Genomic DNA, 18,994 nt, shown 5'->3' on the forward strand with positions numbered 1-18,994 from the left:
AATCCCCCTTTTCCATTCAAGCCCTTCTTGGTGACGGGGCAGGGGGAGCCTGTGAGTTGGTGTCCCCACAGTCTCGTGATGCTGGAAGCAGCACTAAGCCAAGAGGAGGGGTCAGGTTATTTTGAGCTGGGGCTCTTCTCCGCCCCTCCCACCGCACCAGCTCCCTGGCTGGCTTAGACAAATTCAAGCCCTGCTGGGGGAGGGGGCCCAAGGGACTCTGCCCTCATCCCTCCTCGGGGGCCTGTGGGTCTGCGCTCAGAGGTGCTCTGCGTACAGCAGTAGTAAAATAAACTGGCTTCTTTATTATTATTATTTTTTTAATCAATAGTCTTGTTCTACTGTCCTCTCCCAAACCCTTCTATGACACAAGTTAAAACCTACTTCCAGGCTTCCTCGGAAAGGGAGCTCAAGTTCAAGAGCTCTAGGGAGGAGCCCAGGAAAGGGGATGGCTCGGGGGATGGCTAATGCCTGGGGTGGGATGGGGGCAAGAAGAGGGTTGGGCCAGGCCCCCTGGGGGGCAGAGAAGAGCTGAAGGCTCTCGTGTCCACCCCAAATCTGGCAGCAACAGGCTTGGCTCTTCATGAGCCACGATGAGGGAGGGAGTGAGCCAAGAATCGGAGGAGCTGGGGCCGTCTCAAGGCTCCAGGGTCACGGCCTGTTCTCAGGGGGGACCAAGACAGCCCCCAGCACCCCTCTGAGACCAGAGTGGAGTGGGCAAAGTGAGCAGGCTGGAGGGGCTGGGCCTCCCTCTACCCCTCTGCTCCACAGGGGGAGAGAGCCTCTGCCACGGGACGCAGCCTGGCGCCTGCGGAGCCCCAGCGTGGGTCAGTCCCACCCTCAGAAGCGCTGGACGCGGATGTGGACGAAGAGCGTGGCTGGCGACAGTGAGGCCCCGTCCTTGGAAAGCAGGTGGATGTGGCGGTACCCTGTGGGGAGCGTAGCCACGTGTCAGGTTCTCTGCTCCCCACCCAGCAGGGCCAGGACCGTGGGGGCGCAAACCGCATCCCACCCCTGGGCTCAGGGCACGCGCTCTCGGAGCAGGGTCTCGGAGGCCTGGACCCCCATCCCGCTCCATCCCTGCCAACCTTGCTTCAGGCTGTCGAGAGGCAGCGTAAACTGGCCCACAAAGTCATTGGGGGAGGTGGCGTCGTAATCTTCCACCACGAAGCGGACCAGTGCCAGCTCCGGAGCCCGCAACTGGAACTGCAGGGTCTGTCCCCAGCGGGGGTTGAAGCCTAGGGCGCAGGCGTGGCAGTCAGGAGCCAGCCCCCCCCCCACCCCCACTGCCCCCAGCATGCCCACCCACCGTTGTTGAGCACGTAGTTGGTCTCCTTTCGAGCACAGTCTGCGGGCACGCCGTGGACCTCAACACGCACCAGGGGGTCCACGATGGAGTTCGGCTTCTCCGTGTTCAGCTTGGGCAGCTGCTGCGCTGTCAGCACCTGCCGGGGATGAAGGGGAGCTTCGGTCTGGCCCCTTGGTTGGGGCAAGGAGCCCCTTGCCCTCAGCACTCGCCTGGACCCTCCTGCACCAGGCTGAGACTCAGCCTGCCTTCACCCCAAGCCATCCCCAGGCCTCCACCATCTGGTAGTACAGGCTGGCACCCGGCAGACTAGGACCCCTCCAGAACTGGCCGTGACCCTGGGGTTGGGCCCAGTGCAGGCTGCTGACCTGGATAGTGAGAGTGGTCCTGGGGGGCCCAGGGCACTCAGGGTCAAAGGTTGTGTCCGGCTGCCGCAGGCAGGCGGGTTTCAGGACGTAGCCGCACTGCCCGTTGATGAGGAAGCGCCCGGCATTGAGGTCCATCTCATAGCCTGGCGTCTGGAAGTTCAAGGCCACTGTGGACATAGCGGGGTCAGGGCAGGGGCTCTTAGGGACCCTCCTTTCACCACTCTGATTCAGGGTCTCACTGCCCACCCCTACCAGGGTTTTGGGGGAACATCATGGCATCGTGGCAGCCAAGGGACCCAGACCTTGTCACCTGCACCTGATCGCTGGTATCCTTCCAGGCCAGAGGGGGATGCTGGGCATAGGCCCGGGCCAGAGTCGCACCCAAGGAAGCCTGCGGTTTCCATATCTGTGCTCGAGGAGACCATATTCCCCTCCTTTTCTCCTTTGCTGGGGCTTAGCATCCCTCCAGAGCCCACTCCTGTCAGTGGTGACTCAGGGGAGCTTGTGAGTGTGTGTGTGTGTGTGTGTGTGTGTGTGTGTCAGGGGACACATGGGAGTAGAGGTTTTGAACTTCCATATTCAAAAAAAAATGTGAGACTTTCAGTGTCCGGAAGAAATGACTCAGATTTGTTTTCCCACTTATTTTCCTGACAATTATTTTAATCATTGTTATTACCAAGAGAACCCAGTTTTCCACCTTCTGGAAAGCTGTGTGGCGCCATCCCTGCCCGGGCCTCTCCCGGTTTCCTGGAGGCCACCCCCCTGCCCATCCCTGGTCCTGCTGCTGTCCCCGCTCACCCAGCTGACAGCCTGAGTTCCACATCTCCTGGGGGCTGTAGTTGGCTGAGTTCATCCGCAGCCCCAGTGGGTAGACGCGGGTCAGCTGGTGGGCATTGTGCCTGACGAAGCTGTTCCCTGGGGGAGAGTTGGGGCAAGACGACAATGAGTCCTGAGTGATGAGGGATGATGAGGGACGACTGGGTGTCCCTCACCTAATGTCAGGACCTGGAACTTCCTCTGCCCCAACTCTAGGGACAAGCTGGGAACCGACGCTGAACTCCCCCGCCTCCAGACCCCCCTGCGGCAGGGCTGAGAGCACCTCCCGGAGGAGGCTACTGAAACCCAGAGAGGGCCAAGGACCCCCTTCCATATCCTGACACTACATCCCAGCCCCAAATCCCCGCATCCTTCCCCCCTCTCAATGCCTGGAACGGGGCCCCAGGCTGACACCCGGTCCTCCAGCAGTGCTGCAGGGCCCAGAACCCTTCCTGCAAGTCATGCCTCCAGGCCTTGTCGGACCTGCTCCTCCAGTCTCGAAACCCCTCCCCCTCCTTCACCTGGCTGCTTCCACCCCAACTTTTGGTCTGGGGTCTTCACAGGTATCCCCTGCTCCTTCCCTGATCTCACGCCCTCTGCGGGGCTCCCCCAGCCCCCACCACGGCCCACTGGTCACCCTGCACCACCACTCCCGACTATGTCTGGCCCTGCCACTAGGCTTGAGTCCAGCAAAGACGGACAGCAGCCTCCCTCCTCCCTGGACGCTCTTTCCTCCCTCCATGGCGGCCCGGAGCTGGGCGTGTGCCAGGCGCTCATTCCCTGAACCCCAAACCGGGGACCTCCTGACCCCTTCACTGGCCCTGAAGTCCTCTTAGTCTCCTTTCCAGACCGACTCCAGGATGCCCCCACCAGGAGCCTGCAGGCCTCCACGGCGCCTCTGGTCCCCAGATGCCCGATGTCCGGCTCCTACCTGCCTCTCGGATGAGCTTCTTGGCCTTGCGCTCGCTGAGGGAGCTGACCTGGCAGGGCTGGGGTGGCACCGGGTTGGGGCGCAGGGTCCGCAGGCGGGTGGCACAGCAGTACACAACCAGGGCCGACAGCTCGGGGGAGATCTGCTTGGCCTGGGAGACGAGCCTCAGAGGCGGGGCCCACCGGCTCCAGCCCCTCTGTCCTCCTAGCTCCCTTCCCCTCCCCAGGCAACTCCTCCCTGCCCCAGCCAGCTTGGTCCCCCTCACCCAACCCCTCTCACCCGCCGCCTCTGTTCTGCAGCCTCCACCTCCTCTTCCTCCTCTTCCTCTTCCTCCTCCTGGTCGGATAGAAGTCGACCATCCTCGCTCCGAGCAGCTGGCAGCTTCTTCCCCTTCACCAGGACCCGGCCCTTCAGCTGCTGTAGAGACCCCATATGGAAGGATTATTTCCTCTTGCCCCTATCAGTCACACAACCACCTCTATGTGAGGAGGGGCTGACTGGGGGGCGCAGGAAAGGCCACGCAAAGAGGAGGGATGCTTCTAACAGGCAAAACCATGGGAAACAATGTTTAGAGCCATCAACAGGGGACTGGGCTAGGGAGGTCCCTCCAAAAAGAATATGACACAGCAGCCTTCACCCCCCAATGAATGACGCAGCTCGGAGCCGAAAGAGAAGCAACCCTCTTCCAAAAAGATCTCGCATGAAAAAAGTGACTCTAGAACATGTAATCACATAAGCTTTGTTGTGTAACCTTTGAAAGAGAAGATAGTTCCACATGTAAGTCTATACACACAGAAAAATTCTGGAAAGACGCACAAGAGACTTAAAGATGGTTACCTCCCGTGAAGTAGGACAAGGGCAAACAAACACCCATTTTCCATTGTATACAATTTTGTACAACTTGATTTTTTTTAACCATGTTTGTTTCATGCTAATAAAGAAAATCAAATTAAAAAAAATCAAATCAGACACACGCACGCGTGCACACACACACACACACACAGATGAGTCAATGTTCTCGGCATATTTGGATTGCGAGTAGGAGGAGAGTTTTCTCAAGGAGCCAGAAAAACACAAATGTCCTGAGGAGGCAGATAAAACGTTCCGGGGTTGGGGAGGAAGAACCACCCAGGCGGGAGAGCTAAGGAGGTTCCTCAGACCACAGGAGGGGGTGGTCCACGCTGAGCTAGAATTCTAAGCCAGCGGCGCTTGGCAAGGGCAGACGGCTGGGAAGAGAGTTTCGGGTGGAGAAGACGCATCAACCAAGGCCTTGGAGGTGGGAATGGCCGAGATTGTGGGGACCCTGTAAGGCAGGGTGGCAGAGCGGGGTGAGGGAGTGAGGGGGAGGGCATGGAAAGCCCTGAGTGGGGCGGACTGGGCAGAGAGATGTATGGGGTCCCAACCCGCGGAGGTGGCCCTGCAGGGGCAGATGACCGGATGACGGACTGCCGCCGGCTCCTCCCCCACCCAGGCTCAGAGTCCAGGACATTCATTACCTCTGGGGATGGCAATTCTTCAGGATTCTGGCTGTCCAGTCCCTGTGTCACCAGCGCATCTCCCAGGATGGTGCGAAGGTGGTGGGCCATGACGGCCTGCTGCTCCAGCCCACAGTGGTTCTCGAGGGACAGGATGACAGGGTACGGGGACAGCTGGGGGGTGGGGAAATGGGCAGCAACTCAGAGCCACTTCCCCTCCCTCTCCCGGCACCCCTACTACACCTGACCCCAACCCCCTTCAGGACAGACAGGCAAAGGCACTCCGGGGGGCTGAGTAAGTGGGACGTGGGGCAGACTCTGGGACCAGTGTGTCCCTGGGGGTGCAGGGGCCAGATCTGGGGTCTCTGGGGAAGGGGAGAATGTCTGGGAAGCTGAGGGCAGCAGCAGGGATGGTTTTGTTGTTTAAATGCCCTTTATGTGTCAATGACATTGGCCATATTGTTTCTGTTACACACTCCCCACCCCCCACAGCCCGTAATTTTTAAGTGCGTTTATTTATTTATTTATTTTTTAGTAATCTCTGTACCCAACGCGGGGCTCGAACTCCTGACTCCGAGATCAACAGTCGCACACTCTTCCGACTGAGCCCACTGGGCGCTCCACGGCCATAGTGTTTTGAGGGTAAGACTCGTGCATAGCTTGCCAGGAGTTGCGACTATGCAGACCCCAGGGCTGAACTTCTCCTTCGTGCCCTTCTCTTTGGGAGTCATGATTCAAACGTCCTTCCCTACCTGCAAGGTTTTCTTTCAGACATTCTGTGATTTTACTGCATTTACTAAACATGGGGGTGGAGGAAGGGAGCCTCTCACTCAGCTTTCTTTTACCCCACTGGCCAGCTGTCCCAGTGGCACTGGGTGAATGAGCGATTCTCTGGGCAGGGGGCGGGGGGGGTTTCTTCTGGAAGGACAGAGGACGCTGGGGTCACTGGGGGAGGCTCTGGGGCTGGGCACGGGTGTCCTGGGAGCTCACAGTGAAGGCGTGGTCACGCACAGTCTGGACCACGTCTCGGAAGAGGATCTTGGAGGTGAGGGTGTGGCCGTGATAGATGACGGGCTCCCCTCCCGGCCCCTCCCAGCAGTCCAGCTCCACACAGCGGCAGCCCTGTGCAAAGGCCCTGCGGACAGGCAGACAGACCAGCGGGTGAGGTGTCATGTGGAAGCCACGGAGCAGAGCAATGGACGGGCTGAGCCAGGTTTGAGCCCCATAGCCCCCCCCAAGCTGGGCTCCCAGATGCGTTCACCCCAACCAGCCCCTGCTACGGTACCTAACATAGGCCTCCGTGCTGCTGAGCCCCCCGATCTGAGAGTCGGTCAGGTATGTATTGTGTGAGGAGGAGATGAAGTAGTGGGAGAGGGGCTGGCCCATGTCCTGGAATACACATGTGTGGGCCGGGTCCAGGGCAGCCCCTTCAGGTGACAACAGGTACATCATGAAGCCATCCAGTGTCATCAGTTCGTGCTGCTTGGCTGCGAAGACGGGCCGAAGAGAGTGTCAGGTCACCGGGAGGACCCCTGTGTCTGGCCCCACAGGGCCCCAAAGCTCACTCAGCTTAGTAATGAGTACCTACCTACTGACTGGACCCTGCATGAGTTATGCCATTTATTTGTTTAAAGTAATCTTTATACCCAACGTGGGGTTCGAACTCACAACCCCAAGATCAAGGGTCACACGCTCTATCAACCAAGACAGCCAGGAGCCCTCACAAGTCATGCCATTTAATCTTCAGCCAAACCCTGCGAGGCAGGTACGCTGCTATGCCATGTCACCGGTGTGACAGCTGCGTCTCCAAGAGCGAAGGGTGACCCGCCCAAGATGGCACCCACAGCCAGTAATTGTAGCTGGAAGCCCCCGGACCTGTCAGATGCTGAGACAGGGCTGTGTTGACCCCGACCCCGTCCGTCAGCCCCCCACCTGCAGGCCCCCACCTGTCTCATTGAGCTCATAGGTGTGGATGAGCCTCTGGGCATGGGCCAGCGTGGCGCCATCCTCGCTCTGGTCCTCCAGGAACTCCAGCAGCTCTGGGGCGCTCAGCACGCGGTCCTCGCCCGAGTACCGATGGAAGATCTCCTCCAGCTCGGGGCGTTTCAGCAACCGCCGCAGGAACTCCTCAATCTCAGCCCCCTCCAGCCGTTCGTTGTTGGAGTGGTCGCACTCCTGGAAGGCAGCACGGAGCGGCTCAGAGGAGGAGGACGCCTGGGGAAAAACAGCCCGCACCGACGGACACACCCATCGTCAACCACGCTGGGCAGGCGGGGACCCCCCAGTCCACAGGTAGAGAAACTGGGAGCTAGCGGGGCGGCTCTGGGGGTCACGCCAGCTCACACAGCTGCTCCACTGCGGGGCTGGGATTCTAAAGAAGGTCTCTTGGCTTCAGTGCCTGTCCCTCTGCACCATGACCTACCCCCCAAAATCAAGACGTGGGAGGAAAAGCAGTGACCCAGGGGCAGGACTGGCCATAATTCCTCTTCCCGTGTGTTTGTGTGTGCAGGGCCGTCCTTCCGTCCCCAGACCCACGCCCGCGGTCAGTGAGCCACAGATAACTGACTTCACAGGGAGGAGTCCCCGTGCTGCTGTGGTTCAGGTGGACAGGTGCCATGGCTCCCGTGTCTTTCCGTGTCTTAGACAGTCACCACCCACACAGGCGTCTGTCATGAGCTCCGACCTGGCCGCTGATGCCCAGAGCACCCCCGTGTACCCCCGTCAGTGCTCCCACATGTGGGGTGTATCCGGTCATGTGGGGAGGTGCCCCGTGTGTCACAGTGGAGGAGGGTGGGCACGTGAGCCCGTGAGCCGACTCCTGCCTGCATGCCCGCGTGCAAGCCGTGCATGGCCATGAGTGCAAAGGGTGCCTGCAGACTTGGAGAAATGAAAAGCACAGCTTTGCTGCTCTCTCTGGGGGAGCGGAGGGTCCCCCCCACCCCTGGGCTCTCTGCCTGAGGGTGAGAAGTACTGGGACGCCATGCCCATCCTGGCCCAGCGCCCTCGGGGGAGTGCAAAAGGCTAAGTAGGCCCAGATGTGGCCTTTCCGCAGGGCGAGGGGTGGGCAGTGAGTGAGGTGGGTGCCTCAGAGGTCAGAGTGGGGGCAGGACCCCACCTTGAAGAGGCGGTAGGCATACATGTCATTCATGTCCACGTTCACCATTCTGAGCAGGCTCTTGATCTCCTTGAAGCTCATCTTACTGTCCTGGTCGGAGTCTGCCCGGTGCAGATAGGCGTGGATCCAGGTGTGGGCGCTCAGGAAATACCAGCAACAGCCTGGGCACCCCCGCCCCCAACAGGTGCCTGCCAGGGACCCCGGGGCGGGGCTCCCGGGTCCAGGGGCTGTACTTCCCCTCTGCCCGCGGCCTCCACGGCCGGGGCTGGGCTCCCCAGAGACGGGAGGCCGCGGCGCCACCCTCTATTCTGAAGACCAAGGGCTGGGGCTCGCCCTCGGGTCCCCAAGCACGGGTCCCCCTCAGCTCCCCGGACCCCGGCAGCTGGGCAGGATATTGGTCGAGACGTTCGCGTTGGCTCATGGCATCGAGGCGCGCGCGCAGCTTGGCCAGGCCACGCACCCAGCGCTGCGCCTCTTCGGCCGTGGCCGCCGCCAAGTCCAAGTTCTTGCGGCGGCCCTTGAAGGCGATGGTGAGGCAGCGCGCCGGCGGGAAGGCGCCCCCGAAGCGCCGCAGGCCCTCGGACTGGTGGCCCTCACGGACCGCCTCGATGTGCTGCACGAAGACTGAGGGGGGGAGGGTACAGGGCACGCGCGGCAGGGTCAGGGCCGCTGTCCCCAGGCCGCTGTCCCGGCAGCCCTCCCCGAGCCCGCGCGACCCAGCTCACAGATGTGCTGCGACGGCGCGCGCGGGATGCGCCGCTGGAACCACACGCTCAGGCCATCCTCCTGCAGCCGGTACAGCCGCTCCTTGTGCCACGTCCGCGAGCGGATCTTGCAGAGCCGGGAGCCCCGCAGCATGGCGCGCACGTCCTCGTCCTCCGTCAGGCCTGCGGCGGGGGCGGGAGGCCTGACCGCGCGTCGGGGTCGGGGCCTGTCTGGCCCCTCGCTCCCTCCACCCTCTTCTGAGCGGGCAGCCGCCAGCGGCCTTGCCCTGCAAGCCCTCACGGGCCACTCCTCCTCTCCTTAGCGGAACGTGTCCCCAGGACTGGATTTGACCTTTCAGCTCCTCCGCCCCAAGGTCTCACCTGGTGTGTCCCACCCAAGCCCCTGGCGGGGGGGGGTGGGGGGTGGGGAAGGCACCAGTACCTCCTTCTTGGTTAAGCCGCTGCATCCGTAGGCCCTTAGAGCAGAGCAATCCCTCAGGCAGCACCAGGCACCTCGGCCTCCTTCAAGGTCACCCTGTGCCACTCCCTTCCATCCGGGTCTTTAGACTTCAAGACCAGAATCTGCCACCCACAGCCTTTTCCTTTGATGTGAAACCCTGACATCAAGAAGGGAGTCTCACTATCTAACCTAAATCTCTCTTGCTGCAATCCAAGCTCCTCACCTCCGCGCTCCCCAAGGCAAGGGAGGATAGCAGAGGCCACCCTGGCTCCAGGGTCACAGGCCAACGACTCCAAGACCAGCCCTGCCAAGGCCAGCCTGGGGCTGATATCCAGGTGTCCTCTTTGTGTCCAGCTGAAAGCATGGTCTGCTGTGACACTAGGCACTCCCCGGTGCCCAGCCACTGTCACAATCCCACCTCACCCCACACGGGCTCTCCGCTTCCTTAGTAAGAAGAAATGCTTACAAAACATCTACCACACACGAGCCCCCAATCATGAATGAACACACGAGAAAACAAGGACAGAGAAGCTTAAGGAACTTGCCAGAATTCCATGGCCACAAAGTGGTGGACGCAGGCTTCAAACCCCGGAGGTCAGGCCCCAGCACCTGTCCCCGTGGCCACTGCATCGAACCCCTCTGCTCCTCCGTCCCTTCTCCTTGCTCACATGGGTGGGGGGGGAATGTTGCAGAATTTAAATTCAGGGGCCCAGGGAGGCAAATCCCAACTCTGTCACTTCTGAGTTACACAGCCTTGGTGGCAGTAACCGTGACCGCTCAGGGCCCTGTGTTCTCCACGCACGCAGTGAAGACCGCAACAGCACCCGACCTTGAGCAGCAAACTCTGAACTTCAGCGAAGACGCCACCCGTCCTGGTGGTACCGCAGCCCGCTCTCCTTTGTTGCGTTACAGGTCGATACCGAAGGTTTACGAGCCAGGGGACAATAGAGTGGGAACGCGGCAAACCAGAGGGTCCATGCCCTTTGGAAGGAGGAGGGCGGCAGATGAGGGCCCAGAGTTTCCAGAGAACAGGAAGCTGGGTTTGTATGTGAAGCCTCTGGATTTTTCAATGTTGGCAACTAAATCAAATTAAAACAAACGCCCCCTAAAACACCACTGTGTGAGCCAAATGAAACAGGACCGTGGCATTAGGCTTTGTGGCTCCCAGGCCCCTGTGTGTTGGGAACCCTGACCCATGCAACTAAGTCTAAATCCCTGAGTCCTCTTTCATTCTCTCTGGGAGCCTTTGTAGGATACTTCTTGTTTCTCTGGCTCACAGAGGACTCCTTCAAGGACCGGCTCAGACACCCTCTCCCCCAGGAAGCCTTCCTTGATTTGTCCTCAAATGGGCATTCCCCCTCCCCGATCACCCACAGCACTTTTTACTTTAACTAAAACACCCCACCTAAACTGTAATTTCAGGGAACTTTAATAAACCCAAGGACAGGGACAAAGTCTTATATCCACATCTCGGTGCTCATCCCAGAGCCAGATTCACAGCCAGGGTTTTCTGAAAGAGGAGAAGCCACGTCCGCAGATGTACCAAGTGGGGAACTAAGCACGTTCTACCTCCAGCCCTACCCTATCTGGCCTTTCCTTATGGGCCAGGATGGTTTCTGAACCCTGGCAGTGATCGGACTCGCCTGGAGAAGGTGGCAAACCCCACGGCCCAGAGATTCTTGTCCAGCAGGTGTGGGCTGGGACTTGGGTATCGATGTTTAAAAATTCCCCTGTGGGGACCTGGGTGGCTCAGTGGGTTGAGCCTCTCCCTTCGGCTCAGGTCATGATCTCAGGGTCCTGGGATCGAGTCCCTCATCGGGCTCTCTGCTTGGCAGGGAGCCTGCTTCCTCCTCTCTCTCTCTCTCTCTCTCTGCCTGCCTCTCTGCCTACTTGTGATCTCTCTCTGTCAAATAAATAAATAAATTCTTCAAAAAAAAAAAAAATTCCCCTGTGACCCCAAGGGTGACTGTGATTGACAATCAGGGTCTCAGGGCCAGGAGGAGAAGCCTGCCATCCCGAGGAGCCCATGGTCCCCCTTGGGGCTAGCCTGCGGCTCTGAGGGCTCCAAAGGGTCTCTCAGAATTCAGACCAGGCTAGGAAGGGGAGGTGGAAACCTCATCATTCCAGACAAAGAGCTAGAAGGTGGCACACAGCAGGCCAAGAGACTCACTAGACCCTCAGCCCTCCGCACCCACATCTGGGCAACTTCTGAATTCCCACAGCCTGAGAAGCAATGGGTTAAGCAATGGGTTGAGCGGCAGGACACTCGGGGAACCTATAGTGCCACCACAACTGAGCCCCCCAACTCCCCAGCTATGGGAAAGGAGCCCCTCATTCCCATGACAACCAGGCTCTGCAGCCGGGGCTACCTCCCCTGACCCAGCCAGTCCTCGGAGGCCAAGCCCATAGTTGGGGAGGGTGGGGGAGAAGGGGGGCTGGCGAATGACTAAGGCCGGAAACGGAGGTGAGTCACTGAGGTCCTGGTTTGTCCAGAGTATTCTGCAAACAGGACATGGAGACAGGGAGCCAGAACTTCTCATCAGCTCTCTGCCGGGACAGGTTCCCATGTTGAGGGGGCCCTTGCCCCTGGCCCTCATCCCCAGCTCCCCAGGAGCCTGCTGGGAGAAAGGGTGACACTCTAGTCTGCCTGCCCAGCGGGGACTGGGACTGGTCTCTGGCTCACGATGCTCCCAAACACACATCCATTGGAAAAGCCAAATAGAATGAGAGTTCGATGCCAGGCTGAGCCAGGTGCTGAGTTCCCAGAGCAGGTGACGCTCCTTCCCCATTGCTTCAGCTTCTGAGCCCTGGGGTAGGGAAGGGATTAGGGCTCCAGACAGGAAGGGCGGGAGCCACAGAGAAAGGGAGTGAGGTCAGGAGGAGGGCCCAGGCCCTGGGCAGAGGCACTGGAAGGCACCTGGCTCTCTGCCCAGGCACCCAGTCAACATTTATAGGCCCTGCCAGGGCCCAAACCCACAGATGCTTCCTCCACCTCATTCCTACCTGCTTGGAGCAGGTGTACAAGCTGCCTGCCTCTTGTGCATCCCGTGGGTTCTCTAATCTAAACATCTCTGCCTTGAACGTGGAGCTGGGCTGGGCCGGTGTCACGGCCACCTTGACCAAACACAGGGGGAGCAATCATTAAATAACAGTAGAAAAATGGGGATGAACAAAGGCAAAAAAGATAGAAACAACCCAGATGTCCATCAACAAATGAACGGAGAAGCAAAGGCGGGTACAGACATACAGTGGGACATTAGTCAGCCGTAAAGAGGAGGGACATCTGATCTAGGCTGCATGGATGACCCTTGACGACATTATGCTCAGTGAAATAACCAGTCGTAAAAGGACAGATAATTGTATGATCCCACTTATAGGCGGTGTCTAAAATAGTCAAATTCATCTGGACCGATTATATGGCCCATACACCTCAATAAAAAAATTTCAGAGACGGAGTGTAATTAGAGGTTACCAGGGCCTACGGGAAGGGAGGAAGGGGGAAATGACGGGTTAATGGCTACAGAGGGGTTTTTGTTTGTTTGTTTAGGGTAATGGAAAAGTTTTGGAGCGAGCACAACATTGTAAATACCTAACACGGTGCATGTAATTAATGCCATTGAATTAGCCACTTATGCACTTTTTACCACAGCTTTAAAAATTAGTAACGTAATAGTCCAGTAACCACTGTATGCTTAAATGGGAGACCTGTTTGATATGTGAGTTTACATCTCAATAAAGCTGTTCAAAAGGCATAGAGCGGCTAATGCATCCAGGGTCCTGGGTCTGTAAGGCTGTGGACCCAGAACGCATTGAGAGTTGGGGGCTGCTTAACCCCCCAAAGGGCCGTGTGTGGCTCAAATGAGCTACTAATGTGCAGGTGCCCTCCATGGAGGGCCTGGCCCACAGCGGGAACTTGCTAAATTAGGATAAAGTGAGACAGTGGCCCGGGAGGGGAGAGGGACCTAGGTATTCCCACCCATTTGTCCTCATTAGGCTCATGGTTCCCCACGGCACCCTTCTCCAGCCCAGTTCAGTGCTGTCAGCTGGGGCTCGGACACCTTCTCTAGGCCAGCCACCTATCTCAGCCCCCAGAGATGGGCCAGGGGGAGGCTAGGAATGGACAGCCCCATTTCCCAACCATCACCTTCGGCCTGGGTGGTTTGGGGTGTGTGTGGTCTGAGCCCTGAGCCGTTGTGTGTCAGTGGCCAAGGCCAAGGGGCAAGAGGTGGTTTCAGCAACCGAGCTGGAAGGGCCGTGGGGAAGCCACGTCCATCTCTGATCCCCAACCCCCCCTCGCCCCCGTTTGCACAGACGGGCCACTGGAACTATGAGAGCGCAAGCTGCGTGTGCCAACAACAGCGTGGGTCCCCCAAGCCCAGGAAGGACACAGGGGCCGTGTGGTGGGTGGGCAGAGGCCAGAGCTGGCCAGCGGTGGGGGTGAGGGTGGGGTGTGTGTGCTGTGGGGTTACAGCGAGTGTAGACAAGAGGGTAATGTTAGGCAGCTGGGCGTGAAAGTGGTAGGTCTCGAGCAAGGGGGTGTGGGGGGGGGCGTGTGCATTTAGGGTGTGTGCGCTGGCATGTGTGTGTGTGCACGTGTGTGCTTTGCACTAGGGCACACTCAGGAAGGGCACCGGGGCTCCAGCAGGAATGTGAGCCATGCAGGGAACAGCAGCCGACAGCTTCATGCCAAGTGGGGGAGGAGAGGAAGAGAAGATTTTCCTGACGGTTCTGGGAGGGAACACACGATGGTGAGGGTCCCAACATCTTCCCACCCTATTCCTCTGGCCGGCAGGCAGCCCCAGCTCTGCAGGTAGGAGGCGCGTCCCCCTCGCTGGGGCCGGCCGCCACACCCAGGGCGAAGGCCCGGCCAAACTCAGCGCCAGAGTCCATAACATTCTTTGGAAAGTCAACACAGTCAGGAAAGGCAGGCAGTGCTTCCCCTATCCCTGGCCAGACACACAGCGACCGATGGTGGCAGCACCCTTCCCGGCAGGGCCAGAACACGCATGAAGCCGATTTGGAGGCAAAGGTTGTAGGAGGGGGCCTCCCCAGAGCCGAAGGAGGAGAGGTGAGGGAGGCCACAAGGCATGATAGGGACAGCCCCCTAGTCTGGCCTGGCAGGCCCCGGCTTAGCCAGGACAGCCACCCAGTTCTCCCTCCCACCAGGCCAGACACCTGCCAGGACTCCCACCTGCCAAGTGCACGCACGGCAGTCCCACTCACCCTGCAGGAGAAGTCCTGGGCAGGCCATAGTGAGAGCCCTCTGGCCGCTGTGGCAGTTGGTGGAGGCCTGCAGGCCGGGGAGGAAAGGGAACAGGATTCTGCCCACTCAGGCCTCTGCTCCCGGGGAGGATTAGGGGCAGGGGCGGGGCCTGAGGGGTGCGGGCACAGACAGGGACTCTGGGGAGATAGGGCTGGCGGGTGACATCCAGGATGCCCACTTAAATGCACATTTCAGATAAACAACAAGTGATGTTTTAGTGTCCGTTTGTTCCAAATGATCTGCTGTTGATTTGAAACTCATGTTTAACAGGCCATCCTGGATTTTATGTGAAGCCTATGCGGACACCTCTAGGGGCTGGCAGAGCCTCTGCAGGGGAGAGGAGATGCGGGCCATGCCCAGACACAAATCACTCACTCCCTCGTTGTGACATGAGCTTGGACCCCGGGGCCAGACGCCTGGGTTCGAATCCTTGCTCAGCTGCTCCCCAGCATTCAGCATCTCGCAATCTCAGTTTCTCATCTGTAAGATGAGGCTAATGGTACCACATACCTCATGCAATTGTGAGCATTCAATGAGCTGATATGTGAAAAGCCCTCGCTCAGTGTTATAAAGGTGTTCATTCGTATCATTAACTCTGGCAATAAAGAGCCATCATTGAAACCTAGGCCTTAGCGGTTGTCTCTTAGCCATGTGGGCCCCAGGCTGGTGACGTCATCCCCTACCCCCAGCTGCTCCACCCTTTGAGGACATCAGCAGCATCTTCTCCCCGGGATACCAAGCGTTAAGTAGGCTCCCGCCAGACACGAGCTCAGCATTGTGCCTGGGCTGGCAGGTGCTCTAACTCTCCCTAGCTATTCCCTGGCTTTCTGGGGACAGGCTAAGCCTGCAGCCACCCCCGCTGAGGAGGAAGGGACAGGAGAAGAGCCCCAGGCTCCACAAATGACTCCCAGTCCGTGTGGGAGTGGTGTTCCTCCTCCCCCCGCCATCGCCGTCGCCATCGTCCCAGCTCCCCCCTAACTCCCCCCTCGTTCCCATTCCCCCATTCACCTAAGAAGACCTTTCTTTCCTGTGGGCCCCTCTGAGCCTTTGATCTCCAAGCCACTCCCTGCCCTTGTCTCTTGACAGGACCTGAAATAAAGTCTGTTTTCTGCTAGCCTGGGGGGGTTGGCCCTGAGCAAGACCAGGACAGCCCTGAGAGCCACCTGGGGAGGAGCTGCGGTGGCTGCCATGGTGGGAGCTCCCTGGGTCGTGGGGCTGGCCTTGGTGGCCTGAAAGTCTGGGCCCCAGGACACTTGGGTTTTTTGTTTTGTTTTTTAAGATTTTATTTATTTATTTGACAGACAGAGACCACAAGCGGCAGAGAGGCAGGCAGAGAGAGAGGAAGGGAAGCAGGCTCCCTGCAGAGCAGAGAGCCTGATGCAGGGCTCGATCCCAGGACCTTGGGATCATGACCTGAGCCGAAGGCAGAGGCCCTAACCCACTGAGACACCCAGGTGCCCCGGACACCTGGGTTTTGTCTCCACCCTGTTCCTGGAATCAGTGAGGCCTGGGGAAGGGGCATTCCCCAGAAACTGGACATTCCTCTCTTGGCAGTCACTCGGTGGGACAGGGCAGCGGTGGGAGGGGAGGATGGCCCAGGTGACATTCTGACACCCACACAGGCCCTGACATTGTCCCTAGGACGGGATGCCTTGAGCTCCCGTGCGGCTTTACTCATGCCATGAGGCTGAGTCCTGGGCTTGGAGGTATGACCTGACTGTGAGTGTCTCCGGCTATTAAACTGTGTGCCCCCCGAGGGCAACGTGCTGTGGTATTCACCTACACAGCTCCAGGCCTTGGCACAGCGCCATGACATGCTGATAGCGCTGAACAGAAGCGTATGGAATGAAGAAGCAGCCAGCTATGCCAGGCAGCACCCCAGCCCTCCCCCAGCATCCGCCAGCCCTGCTTTTCTGGCCCAACACCAGCCCTGGATGTCTCTGTGGCCCCTCAGCTCCCCACAGCCCTCCCCTCCCCAAGGCACCAGCGCTCCTTAGCCCAGAGAATGACACTGCCACCCACCAGACACCTTTCAGATCCCACCAGCCGCAGGTCCAGCCCAGCCCGCCTCCTAGGTGGTTCTTCTAAAATTCAACTCGGCTGTGTCGGTCCAAGTCTGAGCATCTCCATGGCTTGACCAATGGATTCCTCAGCCTCCCTCTTATGGTTCTCCCTGATTCATCCCTGCCTTTGTCCGACGTGCCCCCCACTCTCCAGGAGCCCTGCGTCCCTCCTCCTGCCTGAGACCCTCTGGGGCTCCTGCTGCCCCCAGGGCAAGTCCATAACTCTATAAGGAAAGGCCTTGAGGATCTGGCCCCCACCTGCGTCTCCCCCACACCTCTCTCCAGTCTCCCTCTGGCTCTGGGGTCCACCTAGGGCCCTCGCTGGCTCCCTGGCACCTGATTTGCCCTCTCCCTTCCTAGAATTGTTTCTTTGCTTCATTTTCCGACCTCCTTGCTGATGCCTCCACTCTCTAAAGGGCCAGAACTGTGTCTGTCTTATTTGTTGCTGAATCCCAGGACAGAGCATACTATAGGCACTAAGTAAATGTCTGCTGAGTACATGAATGATTGGAGGGTAGGACAGAGATCATGTGTCTTACGTCTCCTCAGGGAGAGTGCCAGGTTCCACGCTCAGAACACAGAGCTCAGTCCATTCAGATTGAGTGAGTGACAGGAGGTAGAAATAAGAACAAGGTGGGGGGCAGGGACAAAGAGAAGGCAAGTCTGGCAATCGGCACCCTGAATTCTGCCTGGAGATTCACGCTGGTCTTCTGGGCAGCCCTGCCCTATTCTCCCAGCCCCACACCCACCTCTCCATCATGAATTATTTACCAACAGCGGTTGCAACACACCATTTCAGGTTCACGGTCATGGATGTTTTCTAAAATACTCGCACACTTCTCATTCAAGCCACCTAACCAGCCAGTCAGTCACATTCTGCCCAGGCTCTGAGATGGTCTCCGCTGCAGTGTGGCTGCCCACAGCCTCCCATGCCATCCTTAACTAGCTCTTAACTAGCTGTGTGGCCACTGACAAATTCTTCAACTTCTCTGCCTCAGTTTCCTCATCTGTGAAGTGGGAATTATACCAGATGCCTCTCAGGAGAATGAGGAAGACTAGGTACCCAGTGCCCCCTGACTCTGGGAGTTAACATTCCTTCCCTGCAGTCACTTCTCCCGAACCTGAGACGGGCATCTGTCCTTCTGACTCCAAGGACAGTATTCTCACCAGTTCGACCAGTCCTACCTGGTCGCTGCAGGGGCTGCAAGTCGCAGCAGGGGCTGCTGCAACCCCTGGGGGGGCTGCAGGGCTGGAGGACCGGCTTGAGAGGCTGGCCTCTTCCCACAGCTCCCTGCCCCCCTAAGGGCGACCAAGAACCCAGGAAGCCTGGGGACGCCCGTGGACCCTGGAAGGCACAGGGTTCTGGGGAGGTGGGTGAGGGACACCCCCAGCGTGTCTCTCCCACTCTATTTCACCAGGTCCTCCGGGACCCCAATCCGCGCCCCGCGCCCCGACGCCCACTCCAGCATGCCCCGCGGGCGCCTCCTGGTGGGAAGCAAAGGCCACCGGCGCGCCTCGCCCGGCCGGGAACGTCGAATGACCACAGGTGCGACCCCCAACCTTCCGACCCTCGCTGCCTGGGAAGCCCACGACAGCTCGCCCGCACACCCTAGCAGTCCCGGGCGGCCCCCCGGGCAGTCCCCGCCCGCCCCGAACCGCCCCCGACGGTTACTGACCCATCTTCTTCAGCGCCCGCAGCCCGGGCCTCCTGCTGCCGCCGTCCGGGGGCGCGAGGGCGACGGGCGTCGCGACCTGGGCGGGCACCGGGGGCTCCTCGGGCCGGCGGCGGCAGCTCCTCCAGCGGCCGCACAGCATGGCTCGGTGGGGTCGGGGCCGGGCCGGGCTCTGCGCGCGGGGACAAGGCAGCGGGGACGCCGCTCCGGCCCGGCCCCGGCTCTGCGCGCGGTCCCGAGCGGAGAAACTTAGCGGCGCCCGGAGGGAGTCGGGGAGAGGAGGTGTCGGGAGCAGGGAGAGAGGGAGGGACGAGGTCGGGAGAAGGAGGGACCCGGAGGGAGGGGGCGGGGCCGAGGACGGCGCCGGGGGAGGTGCGAGGCGGGGAGCGGGGCGGGGACCCCAGCCCGGGAGGTGTGTCCTCCGCGAGGTGTGGGAAAGGAAGGGGGCCGGCTCGAGTCCCCCAGAATCTCCGCGTCCGTACCCCGCTCTCGAGTCCGCCTCCCCATTCTCCCGGCGATCCTCGGCTCGGCCCCACCGATGACCCGAGCCCCTATTCGGGGGTTGAGGGGCCAGCGGAGGGGCGAGGATTGTCCTCTGGCACAGACACTTTCTCCGTTTTCTGGATCCTGACTCGGGGAGGATTCGGGACCCCTCTCCACCTTTTCCTTCCCTGTCCCTCCGGGAGCTCAGAAGGGAGCCAGACAGGGGAGCGAGGCTGCGGCGCAGCTCATCCTGGGCCGAGGGTCCTCGGGCCTGCCCGGAAAGCCGAGAGAACCCCGAGAGCTGAGCCAGGCGGGAGGGCAACCCAAACCGGAGGGGTGG

General features: G+C 59.7%; 1 protein-coding gene across 5 annotated transcripts; it reads right to left on the reverse strand.

The window, feature by feature from the left end:
• Positions 1-282: 282 nt before the first annotated feature.
• PLCD3 (phospholipase C delta 3) lies at positions 283-18,430 on the reverse strand. 5 transcript variants are annotated; one of them, XM_080827205.1, is made up of 16 exons: positions 18,175-18,250; positions 9,155-9,329; positions 8,734-8,895; positions 8,404-8,632; positions 8,009-8,138; positions 6,840-7,107; positions 6,179-6,380; positions 5,884-6,028; positions 4,915-5,067; positions 3,698-3,835; positions 3,419-3,569; positions 2,470-2,586; positions 1,672-1,838; positions 1,307-1,442; positions 1,086-1,235; positions 283-926 (listed from the first exon to the last, which is right to left on the reverse strand). In XM_080827205.1, exons 2-16 carry the CDS (start codon positions 9,177-9,179, stop codon positions 838-840), a joined length of 2,262 nt encoding a protein of 753 aa, XP_080683331.1. In that variant the 5' UTR covers positions 9,180-9,329; positions 18,175-18,250; the 3' UTR covers positions 283-837. The 5 variants fall into 5 exon arrangements, with proteins under 5 accessions (XP_080683331.1, XP_080683329.1, XP_080683332.1 ...); XM_080827203.1 differs by lacking the exon at positions 9,155-9,329 and having other exon boundaries at positions 6,840-7,068; positions 18,175-18,430; XM_080827206.1 differs by lacking the exon at positions 9,155-9,329 and having other exon boundaries at positions 1,377-1,442; positions 18,175-18,430.
• Between the last annotated feature and the right edge of the window lie 564 nt (positions 18,431-18,994).

This window comes from Martes martes (assembly GCF_963455335.1).
Source record: "Martes martes genome assembly, chromosome: 16".
NCBI lineage: Eukaryota > Metazoa > Chordata > Mammalia > Carnivora > Mustelidae > Martes > Martes martes.

Excerpts from the sequence above, each read along its gene's own strand:
- PLCD3 (XM_080827202.1), bottom strand. The coding sequence starts at position 18,313 with ATGCTGTGCGGCCGCTGGAGGAGCTGCCGCCGCCGGCCCGAGGAGCCC. Across the intron at positions 8,139-8,403 it reads CAACGCGAACGTCTCGACCA|CTGGATCCACGCCTATCTGC; the intron begins ATATCCTGCCCA and ends GAGCGCCCACAC. Across the intron at positions 7,108-8,008 it reads ATGCCTACCGCCTCTTCAAG|GCGTCCTCCTCCTCTGAGCC; the intron begins GTGGGGTCCTGC and ends GTTTTTCCCCAG.